This window comes from Nerophis lumbriciformis, linkage group LG12, assembly GCF_033978685.3.
Source record: "Nerophis lumbriciformis linkage group LG12, RoL_Nlum_v2.1, whole genome shotgun sequence".
Taxonomy (NCBI): domain Eukaryota; kingdom Metazoa; phylum Chordata; class Actinopteri; order Syngnathiformes; family Syngnathidae; genus Nerophis; species Nerophis lumbriciformis.
Genome location: NC_084559.2, coordinates 5,971,413 through 5,988,304, shown reverse-complemented (window position 1 = coordinate 5,988,304; position 16,892 = coordinate 5,971,413). Strand labels below are relative to the sequence as shown.

The window sequence follows — 16,892 nt, the reverse complement described above, 5'->3', positions numbered from 1 at the left end:
TTGATTTAAGAATTAAAAAAACCTAAAAAATAAATAAAAACAACACAAACACGCAAACATTCGTGACAATATATACATACCGAAAATGTACCCTTATAGTCATGCTGGTATTTATCCCACACGGTGTTGGTATCGAATACATCGATAACTGTACCGATCATTCCCCCGCCCCCTGGATACCATGGGCATGGAGCAGGTCGGTTGCTAACAGAAAGAAGCTTCAAAGGAGGGCTCTGTTTGCGCATGCGCGTTTAAACTACGTTGGGCGTAAATAGTTGTGTATTTGGCAATGCTGACAAAAACATGGGACAGATAACGCGATAGAAAGTAACGACGATATCGGTGAGTACAAAACTGCCAAGAGAGGCATTTCTGCACAGCGTGAACGCGTTCTGCTGAACTTTTGAACCTTTTCTTCCAACTCTGCTTTAAAATTTAAAATAACGCGTGGAACTTTCTAGTACAGCGTGGAGGAGGACTCACAATGCGGTGTTGTTTTCCCACCCAAGAGAAAAAAAGCGAGATTGGTGTTCAAGGAAGTGAATATTGACGTTTTTTTTAATCCACCTGACTTATTTTCTCTTCTCGTTTGAGTCAACCACCTTTGACATTGATTTGTCTTTTACGAGAAACCTAGTCGTTATGTTTTTCTTCTAATTTTAGAGTAATCCCGAATCACACAACCATGCCCCGCCTCCTGGAGCTGCTCTGACGGGGAGGCAGAGCACCATCGAGCCTTCAGTCAGTCTGACAGCAAGCATAGAGGACATAACATCTCCAGAGGATAGACCATCGAAAGGAAAGCTCCATATTTCTTGCCAAAAGAACTGGACAGATGTTTTTTGTGAGTAAAGACACCTAAAGTGGATCCTTCCTTTAACCTGACCACTATGGGGCTCTTAAATAACCAACATTTAAATTCGGCATATCCCTCGGATGTCTTTTTGGTTTGTACTCTTCACTGAATAGTGTCTTGTCTGGTTGCTAACCATGGTGGAACCGGTGGGGTTTATCGACGCTTGGAGAACCCAGTTCCCCGAATCGGATCCACCGTGCATGGAGCTCAACTCTTTAGGAGCGATCGAACAGGAGCTGGTCAAATGCAAGACGTCCATCAGACACTTGGAGAAGGAGGTAAACAAAGAGCGCTTTCGGATGATCTACCTGCAGACTCTCCTCGCCAAAGAGAAGAAGTCTTACGACGGGCAACGGTGGGGTTTTAAAAGGCCGGCGCAGGCAAGTGACGGGGACGTTTGCGGCGGTCCGGATGGTCACAAAAAGGAAGCGGAACAGACGCAGACAGGACCCGGCAAGACCGCGAAATGGACACCGCATCCAGAGGGAGAGGCCGAGGGTGCCAAATCGAAGGGTCGGGCGTCACCTTTTCGCCCGGAGTCAGACATTTCGGAATTCCCAGTCGGGCCGGGTTCTGTTGCAGCTCTGCGATCCAACTTTGAGCGCATCAGGAGAGCCAATTCTCACGCGTCCGGAGATGGCCGAGCGTCGTCGGTGATGGGAGAGCCGGAAAAACCCTTCTACGTTAACATGGAGTACCATTACGAGCGAGGACTGGTCAAAGTGAACGACAGGGAGGTCTCGGACAAGATCAGCACACTCGGTTGCCAGGCCATGCAGATGGAGCGTAAGAGGTCTCTTCATTCCATACCAGGGAACCTTTCGGCCACTACAGGGGACATAAGCAAGTGTTTCCAACGGGGCAGGTCTACGGAGGGGAACTACAGCTATAATGGGATATATGATGAACCTGAGGAACACTTCTTGAAAGACTGTGCTGCCCGTTCTACCGGAGGAACGTCTGAGCCACAGGCAGCTGAGTGCCCGCCGTATGCTAGTGTGTATGTTGGGGGTATGATGGCTGCTGAGCGGGAGACAAGAGTAATCCACATTAAAGACCACAGCATAGAGGAAGACACACACCTTACATGGCCAAGGCACTCCTGCTCCCCTGGCAGCTTTGACGATGTTGGAGAAGGATACACTCCAGACTGTAGCTCCAACGAGAACCTGACATCCAGCGAAGAGGACTTCTCCTCAGGCCAGTCCAGCCATGTCTCTCCCAGCCCCACTGCCTATCAGATGTTCAGGGAGAAAAGTCGCTCACCGTCCCAGCAGTCCTGCGACAGCAGCAGTCCGCCCACACCTCTCTCCCTAAAGCGTCTGAGGCAGCAGGTGGGTCTGACTGACGCGGCCATCAGAGTACATAAGACGGTCCAACCCTGGCCCAGTGATGGGGACTCCACCGTGTCCAGCAGAACCTCCCATGACAACAGTATTCAAGGAGATCTGGGTATGTCTGGAATGCACACACACACACTCTCCACTTTCCAAACAACACATGTTTATACTCTACGGCAGGGGTCGGCAACCCAAAATGTTGAAAGAGCCATATTGGACCACAAATACAAAAAAGTAATTGGTCTGGAGCCGCAAAAAATTGAAAGACTTATATAAGTCTTATAATGATGGCAACACATGATGTAAGTGTCTATATTACAGTGACGTGCGGTGAGGTTGATGGCTGGTGAGGCACTGACTTCATCACAGTCAGATTTACAAACATATGAACCCTAAAGAGTATCTTATTCACCATTTGATTGGCAGCAGTTAACGGGTTATGTTTAAAAGCTCATACCAGCATTCTTCCCTGCTTGGCACTCAGCATCAAGGGTTGGTATTGGGGGTTAAATCACCAAAAATGATTCCCAGGCGCGGCGCCACTGCTACCACTGCTCCCCTCACCTCCCAGGGGGTGATCAAGGGGATGGGTCAAATGCAGAGGACAAATTTCATTACACCTAGTGTGTGTGTGACAATCATTGGTACTTTAACTTAACTTTAACTTTACACATACAAACTGTAGCACACAAAAAAGCACATTTAATAAAAAAAACGTTATTATGGTCTTACCTTTACTTAGAAATTAAGTCCATGCGCCGCAACTAAAGCCCTCACTTAAACTTTCCACGTGCAAGATTGAATCTATTTAAAAAAGTGTAACCGAGGGTTTATAAATGTCGCCTATACTGTATGAAACTACAAAATAACAAACATGGAGGCTCCAGTTTACACGAGGACCACTTTATTACCTTCTTTCAAAAACCTCCGCAATGTGTCATCACTTCCGCTCTTAGCGCCTTCAAAATAAGAGCTCAAGGCATATACTGTATAACAGCGCATAACAGGAACTTAACATCACAAAGAGGAAAGCCCATGAAAATAGGTTACAAAAGTTATTTAATAAGAAGCCAAAAAGTGCAAAAACAATAATGTTCGTGTTGGAGGAGTTGTGAATTAGGTACACCTGCATTCTGCAGGTGTATCTAATGTTGTGTCCCTGCAGTCATTCACAACTCCTCCAACACCAACATTATTGTTTTTGCACTTTTTGGCTTCTTATGAAATAATTTTTAAAAATAGATTCAATCTTGCACGTGGAAAGTTTAAGTGTGGGCTTTAGTTGATATAACAATTCTACGGCGGGGGTGCAGGAGGCGAGCCTCAGCCAGTGCGTCTTTTGCAGCCGTTTTATGATCGCTCAGCACAAGAAATACTTTACACACATACAGTTGTTGACAAAATACACTGTACATTATATACCTCAGCTAACTAAACTATGGAAATGTATAATATAGTTCATATAGCAATACAGTCTCACTGCACAGCAGGCCAGCAGTTAGCCGAGTCATTGCGCAATCCATATTGCGGTACTGAGTGACGTGCCTCAACTGGCTGCTGTTCACCGCACCGTCTCTTCTCAGTATTTGAACGGCAAATGTGAAAATTCAGCGATTTTGAATAAAAATAATCTAAAACTGGTGAAGTTAAATGGAAAATAACTTTATAGTATAATCACTGGATACATATAACAATTTAATTTTTAAATTTTTTTCTTTTTACATTTTTTTTCTTTCCATGACTGCACGTCACTGCTATATTAGCCTACTATCAAAATGACTTTAAAAGTCTGATATAAGTGTTATAATGATGGCAACACATGATGTAAGTAACTAATTAACTATATTAGCCTACTATCAAAATGACTATGCTGACGCAAATCTTCGTTGACAGAAATGTTGAAATGTAATATTTATTCTACACATTTTTACAACATTGGAAAACATTAGTAAAACTTCTCCCTCCACCCCAGATCACACCTCACTCCTACCCACTTCTCCAAAGTGGGCTGGCTCAGGGTGGAGGACAGAGTAAACAACTTGCACTGAGCCTAGTCTATAAAATCCGCTACACCTCCCTGATACCGAAGTACATGTCAAACTACTTCCTTAACGTAAATGACCGCCATAACCACAACACCAGGGGGAGCTCCACTAACCACGTTAAACCCAGATTCCGATCTAACAAAGGTCTTAACTCATTCTCTTTCTATGCCACATCAATGTGGAATGCACTCCCAACAGGTGTAAAAGAAAGGGCATCTCTATCCTCCTTCAAAACCGCACTAAAAGAACACCTCCAGGCAACTTCAACCCTAAACTAACACCCTCCCTTCCTCATCATACCTCCTCGGAATGTAAATAATCAAATGTAAACAATCAAATGTAGTCATTTTGTCTTATAATTTCTGATCTCTCTCTCTGTGTCCAATACTTGCTGTACATATGTACCAAGTCAGACCTACACTGTTCCAATGTCATTTTCTCTGATGATGCAATTGTTGATGACTGAAGTGTTGATTCCAACCTAACTTAACCCCTCCTCCCTCCATTTCCCACACCCCGGATTGTAAATAATTCAATTTATATACTGTGATGATTATCTTGTGTGATGACTGTATTATGAAAATAGTATATATCTGTATCATGAATCAATGGACCCCGACTTAAACAAGTTGAAAAACTTATTCGGGTGTTACCATTTAGTGGTCAATTGTACGGAATATGTACTTCACTGTGCAATCTACTAATAACATTTTCAATCAATCAATCAATCAATCAATCAATCAATCAATTCTCAGAGGGTGAGATAACTCCTGGAAATGACTTTCTTAGAATGGCCAAAGGTATAGATGTGTGTGTCCAAGTTAAAGGAAACGACAGACTGTCTTCTTCTCAGGGATTTATTACGATCTTTGCAAGCTGGGTTACGTTTGCTGTGGTCTGGAACACATGGCACTCAAAAAACTATCAGAAATGTAGCCAATATTACATACAGATAATGTGTCATGAAACAAATATAAATTAAATACACAAAGGACATAAGTAAAGGAAATTAAATGAGCTCAAATATTCCTGATTAGCACTCCATAACAAGCCGATAACATCAACAAAGCTCACCTTTGTGCATTCACGCACAGTATAAAACCTTTGGTGGACAAAATGAGACAAAGAAAGAGTGGCATAAAACACGTCTTTCTGTGGCAGCGTCGGAGAAAGTTATACATGTAAACAAGCTGTTCAGTCACAGTCCACAAAACGGTGAGTTCAAATACTCTCATTAGTGAAGCACAAACATATTAAACAGTGGGCTTTCTAACAATTAGGAAGGTTTGTGTCATGTTTGTCCTCCTACAGAAACCATATTCAAACAAAAAAAAATGTTCATCCTATTTTTTCTTCCATTTCCATACTTTTTTGAAAAAGCTCCACGGAGCCACCAGGGCTCCGCTAAAGAGCCGCATATGGCTCAAGAGCCGCAGGTTGTTGACCCCCGCTCTACGGCACACTAAAAAACAAATGTCACAAAATGACATAGTGTATACTAAAATAATATTGAGCATTGTCGAGTGGGAAAGCATACTGTAAACAGGATTAACATGCCATAGTGACTACACTGTTGCATAGTGAATATTTTAGCCCTTTCAAAGCTATAATTGTTATATTCCTTTACTGTTACTCAAGAAACAAGCGTCTTTATAATATTTACTCTTATCCAGTAGCACAAATGAATACATTTTCACACCAACAGTAAACCATCAAAGTCCCCTCTTTATGATGATATTAAGATCATCAATGTAGAAAAGTGTACATTACATACAGTGAACATTTTTAATTTCAAGGCTTCAGTTTCCAAACATGCATACAATACAATTACAATGTAATGCATCACATATTTCCAGTTGTTTTATTACAGCACATCCAAACAGTAGTAGGAAGAAGCAGAGCATATTTAATCTGGCCCCCTTTTTTTTTTGTTTATATATCATAGCAGTTTTATCCTTTTTCTTTGTTCCCAGTTTGTAACAGAATAGTCAATAAATAATCATGCCACAAGTAAATAAACAAGTATTGAATACATAAAGAAATATTAGACATATAAACATATACACAATAATTAAAGTTCCCATAAATAAATAGTTAAGTAGTTTATGGTTCACTTAGGAGATGATTGAGATTATCAATTTTTTTTTAAAGGTTTATCAGAATTCTTTTTCTTTGTACTTTGTGAACAGTCTCTTGAACTGAATCATTGATTGATTGATTGAAGCTTTTGTTAGTAGATTGCACAGTACAGTACATATTCCGTACAATTGACCACAAAATGGTAACACCCGAATAAGTTTTTCAACTTGTTTAAGTCGGGGTCCATGTTAATCAATTCATGGTAATTAAATTCATATTGGTGCTTTATTTAATTTCCTTGCTTAATCCATTCCATAATTTAATTCCACTTACGGATATGCTAAAGGTCTTAAGTGTTGTACGTGCATATAAATGTTTTAAATTAGATTTTTCTCTAAGGTTATATTTCTCCCCTTTTGTTGAGAAGAATTGTTGTACATTCTTGGGTAGCAGGTTATGGTTTGCTTTGTACTTCATTTTAGATGTTTGCGAATGCACCAAGTCGTTTATTTGAATATTATTGATATCACTATTGGCCCTGTGATGAGGTGGCGACTTGTCCAGGGTGTACCAGGCCTTCCGCCTGAATGCAGCTGAGATAGGCTCCAGCACCCCCCGCGACCCGGAAAGGGACAAGCGGTAGAAAATGGATGGATGGATGGATGATTCAATAGATAAAGTGTTGGTATGTTCTCTACAGCCAACATTATGTATTATTCTAATTGATCTTTTTTGTAACACAGTTAATGAATGAAGCGCACAATTGTAGTTGTTTCCCCATATTTCTGCACAATAACTCAGATATGTAACACTAGCGAGCAGTAGAGAATATGAAGCGATTTTTGGTCCAGAACATGTTTTGCTTTATTAATTATTGATGTGTTTGTTGCTATTTTATGTTGTATATTTTTAAAAGAGATTTCCAGATGTGTTTTCTTTTACCCTTTCAATGTCTACTCCGTCTATTTGTATTTGACTTTCCCTTCTACTGTTACCAAATAACATTATTTTAGTTTTACTGAGGTTCAAAGATAGTCTGTTTTTCTCAAACCTTCCTTTTAATTTGTTCATTTCTTCTGTTATTATTTGCATTATCTTCTGTGTGTTCTCTCCTGAACAAAACACAGTTGTATCATCTGCAAATAATACTAACTTTAAGTCCTTTGTAACTTTGCAAATATCGTTTCTATAGAGATTGAACAATTTTGTTCCCAGTATTGATCCCTGAGGTACGCCACAAATTATTTTCATCTCTGTGGAAGTGTGTTCGCCTATATTCACGTATTGCTTCCTGTTGTTTAAGTACCGGTAGCTTCTTACCCAGTTTAAAAACAACCCTCTGATGTCATACCATTCTAATTTGTTTACTAATATATTATGATATTTTGTGAAATACATAAACACTATTGCATTGGTGATCTCTGCCACTATTTCGATTAATGCCATTGATGTTGAAATGTTGGTTAAATGGCCTTTTCAAAGGCATTTAACAAAATTAACTTTGAATTAATTATTTCATTTATTTATTTTTCTAAATGAGATGGGAAAATGTCTCTGAATGTTCTGAGCTTCTGTTTAGATACCATTTAATGATCCTGCCCGGAGGAGTGTCATAATTTAGGTCTGTGTGAACTTCCCAGAGCTGAAGTCATGTTGTTGTTCTTCAGACCACAAACTCATTTAGACATCCACTGGCCACAAGCCAAGTTGTGCACTCCAAGCAGTGCCTCTGCAGCTTCAAGATGCTATTATAATCAACAACAAATTCCCCACAATTGTTAGAATGATTTACTATAATTCCTATCCATTAATATGTTACATCTTGTTATTATGTTTGTAAGTGGATAAGAATGCCCACTAGTAAATTAATTCTGTACAAATAAGTGCTCAATTTGCATCAACGTCACTTTTTGTCCCAAAATGTTGTCATTGATTATGCATATTGTATTGGTTATCGTACGGCCAAACTTTGCACGTACCAAACTAAACTGTTTGAACACATATCATTTCGCGGATTCGAGTGCCCACATGAAGAATCCCACGCATTAATAACGCAATCTCTGTGCTTTTATTTTTTATTGAGTATGACTTCAAAATAAGCCACCATGAGGCCGAACATTTTTGCAAGTGCAAGTACTTTTATAAAGAAGGTGAGAAACACTATTGAATTACTATTATGTTGGATCCACTATGGACTGGACTCTCACAATACTATGTCAGACCCACTCGACATCCATTGCATTCGGTCTCCCACTGGGGTGAGTTATTCCTTGCCCTTATGTGGGCTTTGTACCGAGGATGTCGTTGTGGCTTGTGCAGCCCTTTGAGACACTTGTGATTTAGGGCTATATAAATAAACATTGATTGATTGATTGATTGATTGATTAAGAAAGAACTGAACAACTCTTTACCTTTGTCTTTGTTTTTACCAACAAGAGTAATCAGAAAAGGAAAAAGTTATGTTAAATGTTCATTATCCATTTCATTCATCATTTATATGTATTTCTCTTTATTTTCAGCATAAAACTATACATATTCTCTGTAAAAAGTTAAAGTTAAAGTACCAATGATTGTCACACACACTCTAGGTGTGGTGGAATTTGTCCTCTGCATTTGACCCATCCCCTTGATCACGTCCTGGGAGTTGAGGGGAGCAGTGGGCAGCAGCGGTGCCGCGCCCGGGAATCATTTTGGTGATTTAACCCCGAATCCCAACCCTTGATGCTGAGGGCCGAGCAGGGAGGTAATGGGTCACATTTTTATAGTCTTTGGTATGACTCAGCCGGGGTTTGAACTCAACAACCTACCGAGCTCAGGGCGGACACTCTAACCCAGACCTGGGCAAATTAAGGCCCGGGGGCCACATGCGGCCCGTTGAGCTTTTCAATCTGGCCCGCCGGACATTCCCAAATAATTTTTTTAGATCTTTAAGATGGAAACTGTAGCTGCCATTATGATGTGCAGTTTCTAATGACCGTAAGTCTTCAACTATACAAAGTATTTCAATGGTTGGAATCTGCGCTTATGGATAATATACCAGTTACTATGGTAATCTAATTAGTTACTATGGTAATCTAATTAGTTACTATGGTCATCTAATTAGTCACTACGGTAATCTACGTCACAGCAGCTCAGACGAGGCACCAAGCAGTGTGGGCGGGAAGCGTTTCCACAGACGCAGAAGGAGATTTTCACAACAAAGTTCTAAAGCTTAGTGATGTATAGAATAGAATATAAAGTACTTTATTGATCCTTGGGGGAAATTCAGCAAATATCAGATGTATCAGATTGTAGGTGGGTTTATTTTGTACCCTTCGCGTTCATATTTCACTGTTTGTTGTATTTTTGTTGCGTTTGACTTGATTGTAAAATATGTCGATCGAAAGGGGCTGCGACGTTCATATTTTGTCAATATTCAGTGTTTTATCGTTCATAGAAAAATGTAAAATTCCATTACGTTTTTTAAGGCGGTTTATGTCATAACGTTTTTAAGCATTCAATCCGACATTATTGTGAGGTTTTGTATTAGTGTTCCTAAAAATAGATATACCGGCCCCCAGACACATTTTTTTCTCTAAATGTGGCCCCCCGAGTCAAAATAATTGCCCAGGCCTGCTCTAACCACTAGGCCACTGAGTAGGTTATGTGTTTTGTACTGTTAATGTTGGGTGTCTGGAAGGGATTCATTGGATTTACATTATTTATTTCGTACGATTCAGTCCTAGTTAGGGATGTCCCGATCCGATATTTGGTCGGATCGGCTGCCAATATTTGCCAAAAATTGCGTATCGGCAAGGCATGGGAAAATGCCGATCCAGATCCAGTTTAAAAAAAACTCCGGTCCGTGTTTTCCAACGCACCGATTTAAATAATACATTCCACTTTTCTGCTGCGCCTTAATTTCCGTTCCGCATTTTCCAGCACACCTTCAACACATCCACAGGTCTGTGAATTCTCACGCAGTTGCTTTTAGCTGCTGGCATTACACGACAGGCTCTTCTCACTCTTTCCTGTGTCTCCCTCTCACAGACAGCAAGCGCACCTTCTTACACACGTCACATACTCTCACGACATACGTCACATACGTATACGTCCTCCCCGAGCAGAGAGGTAGCAGCATGGCTAACGTTAGCTGTGATGCTAGCGCAGCCGTGCGAGCAACGCTCACTCTAAGGTGTGCGCCTGTGCAATTGATCACTGTTTAAGCGTCCTCTGCGCATAGCAAATCTATGCCACGCACAAAATCAAATAAAAAAATAAGCGCATAACAATTTTCGACACACGGACACGACAGAGAAAACAGTTTTCGTCATCATTGTTCAATTATTGTGACGTCTGTCGAGACGCTCATCTCCATTCGGTGCCACACGCCCACACCATCAACATGCCGAGGCAAAAATTTCCACATCAACACCGTATGAAAAAATTAGTGATTTTTTTAGTTGTGATTTCCTTCTCTGCATGAAAGTTTAAAAGTAGCATATATTAATGCAGTATGAAGAAGAATGTTTTAATGTAGACATGCAAGCCTTGAAAGAAAATTTTGAAAATCAAGACTACATTTCTTGCAAATGGGTGCATTTCTACCCTATATTTTAACTTTGGATTTATTCTCATATCAAACTCTTTTGGCTGTCTTTTTGACACTTACATCCGGCGCCCCCCTCCACACCCTGGATTATAAATAATGTAAATAATTCAATGTGATTATCTTGTGTGATGACTGTATTATGATGATAGTATATATCTGATAGTATATATCTGTATCATGAATCAATTTAAGTGGACCCCGACTTAAACAAGTTGAAAAACTTATTGTGGTGTTACCATTTAGTGGTCAATTATACGGAATATGTACTTCACTGTGCAACCTACTGATAAAAGTCTCAATCAATCAATCAAAACACATAGAATCATCATACTGCTGTGATTATATGCATCAAGTGTTCATTCAAGGCTAAGGCAAAATATCGAGATATATATTGTGTATCGCAATATGGCCTTAAAATATCGCAATATTAAAAAAAGGCCATATCGCCCAGCCCTAGTTCAATGATGCCATTTCTGTTTGTCATGTGTAATTTTGTCTATTTTGTGTTTATCCTTGAATAAACAGGTCAGTTTCTTGTTACCAACCATTGTGTATTATTCAAACTCACCTAATTCAGCTGGCTAGTTGTTATCAAGAGTACTAAAACCCTTTTCAACATGATTCTGACAACTAAGTAGGCTAAATAACTTTAAACTTTAATACATGCTCGGATAGGCCAGTATCGGTCAGTATCGGTATCGGTCAATATCGGTATTGGATCGGAAGTGCAAAAACCTGGATCGGGACATCCCTAGTCCTAGTCTGACCTTTTGGAACGGATTACCAACAAAAACCGAGGTACTACTGTACTACTATAATTCCTGCCCTGCATATTGGGGTTAAGGGATGCGGTAACTAACCTTTGTGTTAATAAATTAGTCAATGTAAAAGATAAAGTACTAAATAACGAACAGTAAGCTTTTCTTTTTGTGTTGAACAGTCACCTGCAATCTCTTAAATAAAATACTAACCCACCACACTAAATCCACCATTAAATGTTTTCAGGCACCAGGATTATTATGCAGTTTATTTTTACCACATGGAGCTGTTCGCCTGTGGTGGTGCGAACTACAAGCTTAATGAGATGACTGATGTGGCCTACAAAAACTAGGCCAGGTTTGGTGAAATGCATTTTTTTCAACAATAATGAACACTAATGCCTGTTTTCCTCATAACCTGGTAATGAATGTTAATACTTTACAGCTTTAATCAGCTTTCGACTGAACTTGTACAACCAGTGTATTGATCGACATGATGTATTGATCATTGGCATACATCGGTCGTTTTTTTTTTTACACTTTGTCAGCTGGCCTCCGCTCTCTTTTTTCCCCTTCTGCTTGCAACCCCCTGATTGTTGTAATGCTCGCACAGAAAGGCTACCTGCCCCCAGGGCTTACCAGTCACTCGGCCTTGTCCACCCTGAGTGCTTTCGTGTCAGCACACATCAATGTTGTTGTCCTTGGTGCCGAGTAATTAACTTAAAGGGGTTTGTCTAGCGTGATAAATTTAGAGAGTTTCCTTTGTCATGGAAGGTGGGTAGGGAAAAGCCCTGACAAGTCACTCAAAAACAAGGATTGAGTGGCTTAAAACGTGTCACATGGCTTCCAATGGAAATGCTTGTTATCTGTGCTCCCTGCTGTCATGCACGGACACAATAGGAGAATCTGTAATTGCGGGTTTTGACTTGGTAACAATATAGCAGTGTTAGGTGAGGGAAAGTGGCGTGTCCAATTTGAGAATGAGACACATGAGAACTTTTATTGTTATTTGTATTTCCATGTATTTTAGGGTCGAAGCCAAATATTCTGCAACGAGTGAGCGGGATGCAGGAAATTGTTGGCTTCTGCCACCCAAAATCATCCAGTGTTGGTTGGATTAGACAGATGCACAGAACGCCTTGTTATATAAGGTGATCCACGCTAAAGCTCTTTGACACAAAGCATGTGACAAACAAGCAGAGAGGCCGATATTTAATCAGCATGAAGTGTAAGCCAGCACGCCTGTGGGATGACTGCAACGTACAAATCCATTCGATCTGGTTCTGTGTTCCCCCTCTTTCCACTTTGTTCTGCAAGCAGGACTTTGGTCAGTTTTTTTTCAATCAAAGCTATGTATTCCTTTGATCGTCGAGTATATTACACACATTTTATACACGCAACTCAATCAAGTACTGGGGAACTTGCTGAAGTCGGTCACGCTTATGGCAATATGACAATTATTGAAAAGTGCCCGCTTTAGTCAAAATCGACCTACATGGTTGACTAGTTTTATCGAATAATTGGTCTGTTTATGTTGACATGTGTTGTCGCATTGTCAACGTCCTCATTATCGCCAAGCAATGTGAAACAACAACAGCAGCATAACTATTGCCTAGTTACACAACATTAAAATGGCTTAATTGGCTCAAAATAAGCATCCTACAACCCATGGAAACACCTTAATCTAATCTAATTTGAAAAGTCGGACTAACTCACTTCGATTATGCGATTAAAAACCAGATCTCTCGAGTGGTTGTGTGCTGCCATAGGGGACCCTTCGAATGTCAGGATCGACCCCAACGCAGAGAAGAAATAATAACTAGAGATGTCCGTTAATGGCTTTTTTGCCGATATTGTCCAACTCTTAATTACCGATTCCGATATCAACCGATACTGATATATACAGTTGTGGAATTAACACATTATGCCTAATTTTGTGGTGATGCCCCGCTGGATGCATTAAACAATGTAACAAGGTTTTCCAAAATAAATCAACTCAAGTTATGGAAAAAAGTGCCAACATGGCACTGCCATATTTATTATTGCCGTCACAAAGTGCATTATTTTTTTTAACATGCCTCAAAACAGCAGCTTGGAATTTGGGACATGCTCTCCCTGAGAGAGTATGAGGAGATTGAGGTGGGCGGGGTTGAGGTGGGGGGCCTTAGTGCTGCAAGGGGTTCTGGGTATTTGTTCTGTAGTGTTTATGTTGTGTTACAGTGCGGATGTTCTCCCAAAATGTGTTTGTCATTTTTGTTTGTTGTGGGTTCACAGTGTGGCGCATATTTGTAACAGTGTTAAAGTTGTTTATACGGCTACCCACAGTGTGACCTGTATGGCTGTTGATCAAGTATGCCTTGCATTCACTTGTGTGTGTGAAAAGCCGTAGATATTATGTGATTGGGCCGGCACGCAAAGGCATTGCCTTTAAGGTTTAATGGCAATGGTGTTGATGTCATCAAGAAAGATATGAACATCAAATTAAAAAAAAAGGAGACTGCTATCATCCGCCGACCGCCGTGCTGCTGAATAGGAAAAAGCAGCGAAATGACGCACATTGTGGAAATGACGTTCTCTGTGCATCGAGACGTTTTCTGTGCACCGGCTAAACACAACATTGACACCAAGTGGAATTAAAATATATTCCACAGCCCCAAACATTTATTTACTTATTTTCTTATTGATTGTTATTTTGTTTGTTTAGTCTTATTTTTTGTAAAAAAAAAATTAATTACCGTATTTTTCGGACTATAAGTCGCTCCGGAGTATAAGTCGCACCGGCCGAAAATGCACAATAAAGAAGGGAAAAAACATATATAAGTCGCACTAGAGTATAAGTCGCATTCTTTGGGGAAATGTATTTGATAAAAGCCAACACCAAGAATAGACTTTTGAAAGGCAATTTAAAATAAATAAAGAATAGTGAACAACAGGCTGAATAAGTGTACGTTATATGAGGCATAAATAACCACCTGAGAACGTGCCTGGTATGTTAACGTAACATATTATGGTAAGAGTCATTCAAATAACTATAACATATAGAACATGCTATACGTTTACCAAACAATCTGTCACTCCTAATCGCTAAATCCCATGAAATCTTATACGTCTAGTCTCTTACGTGAATGAGCTAAATAATATTATTTGTTATTTTACGGTAATGTGTTAATAATTTCGCACATAAGTCGCTCCTGAGTATAAGTCGCACCCCCGGCCAAACTATGAAAAAAACTGCGACTTATAGTCCGAAAAATACGATAAAGACATTTGAGAAGATTGGAATTTTTTCAACAAAGCTTTGCTTGTGGAATACCTGATGCGGCCTAGCCTCACTCAGATTCGGCCTTCAGCGGCCCCCAGGTAAATTGAGTTGGAGACCCATGCATTAGAGAGCGTGCATAAACACTGGGACCCCACATGTCGGTGTGAAAATATATCAAACCAAACTATTTGAAAAATAGGAAAAATGTTTCCATTGAAACATACGTAGTCAGTGACGTCCTGTTCAGTGCAAAGTACCGGTAAGCTTTAGAAAACTAACAGAATTACCACAGCAGCTTTGTTGGATTAGAGCATAAGATCAAAATGTGTCAACAGTCTGTCGTAGTTTAAAAAATCCTATGATTATTGCCCTTTCTCATCATGTCTGGCCAAAGTCACAAGTAAATGCGCAAGCAATAGTTAGATTCGGTTTCAGTTGCGGGTTCTATCCCCAGTCACCCTGTGACCATTTTAAAGTATCCTTGAGCAAGACACTGAAACTTCAGTTGCTCCTGATGCTACTTCATGAGTGGGTGAATCTGGTAATAGTCTCAAATAGGGATGTCCCGATCCAGGTTTTTGCACTTCCGATCCGATACCGATATTGTTTTTGCATTTCCGATCCGATACCGATACTGACCGATACCGATACTGGCCTATCCGAGCATGTATTAAAGTTTAAAGTTATTTAGCCTACTTAGTTGTCAGAATCATGTTGAAAAGGGTTTTAGTACTCTTGATAACAACTAGCCAGCTGAATTAGGGGAGTTTGAATAATACACAATGGTTGGTAACAAAAAACTGACCTGTTTATTCAAGGATAAACACAAAATAGACAAAATGATACATGACAAACAGAAATGGCATCATTGAACTAGGGCTGGGCGATATGGCCTTTTTTTAATATTGTGATATTTTAAGGCCATATTGCGATACACGATATATATCTCGATATTTTGCCTTAGCCTTGAATGAACACTTGATGCATATAATCACAGCAGTATGATGATTCTATGTGTTTTGATTGATTGATTGAGACTTTTATTAGTAGGTTGCACAGTGAAGTACATATTCCGTAACAATTGACCACTAAATGGTAACACCCCAATAAGTTTTTCAACTTGTCTAAGTCGGGGTCCACTTAAATTGATTCATGATACAGATATATACTATCAGATATATACTATCATCATAATACAGTCATCACACAAGATAATCACATTGAATTATTTACATTATTTATAATCCAGGGTGTGGAGGGGGGTGCCGGATGTAAGTGTCAAAAAGACAGCCAAAAGAGTTTGATATGAGAATAAATCTAAAGTTAAAATATAGGGTAGAAATGCACCCATTTGCAGGAAATGTAGTCTTGATTTTCAAAATTTTCTTTCAAGGCTTGCATGTCTACATTAAAACATTCTTCTTCATACTGCATTAATATATGCTACTTTTAAACTTTCATGCAGAGAAGGAAATCACAACTAAAAAAATCACTATTTTTTTCATACGGTGTTGATGTGGAAATGTTTGCCTGCCTCTCGGCATTTTGATGGTGTGGACGTGTGGCACCGAATGGAGATAAGCGTCTCGACAGACATTACAATATTTGAACAATGATGACGAAAACTGTTTTCTCTGTCGTGTCCGTGTGTCGAAAATTGTTATGCGCTTATTTTTTTTAATTTGATTTTGCGCGTGGCATAGATTTGTCGTGCGCAGAGGACGCTTGGGCAGTGCGCAATTGCTGCAGGCGCGCACCTTGGAGGGAAGGTTGGTCACACGGCTGCGCTAGCAACACAGCTAACGTTAGCCATGCTGCTACCTCTCTGCTCGGGGAGGATGTATACATATGTGACGTATGACGTGACAGTATGTGACGTATGACGTGAGAGTATGTGACGTGTGTAAGAAGGTGTACTTGCTGTCTGTGAGAGGGAGACACAGGAAAGAGTGAGAAGAGCC

General features: G+C 40.0%; 1 protein-coding gene across 1 annotated transcript in view; it reads left to right on the top strand.

Annotated features, from left to right (window-relative positions):
* The first annotated feature begins 266 nt into the window (after positions 1 to 266).
* Positions 267 to 16,892, top strand: part of LOC140679248 (breakpoint cluster region protein-like) — a 104,127-nt gene continuing 87,501 nt past the window's right edge. The window contains exons 1-2 of the mRNA XM_072914263.1: positions 267 to 342; positions 664 to 2,308. Coding sequence (XP_072770364.1) covers positions 991 to 2,308 — 1,318 coding nt within the window. The 5' untranslated portion in view covers positions 267 to 342; positions 664 to 990. The remainder of the gene's footprint in view (positions 343 to 663; positions 2,309 to 16,892) is intronic.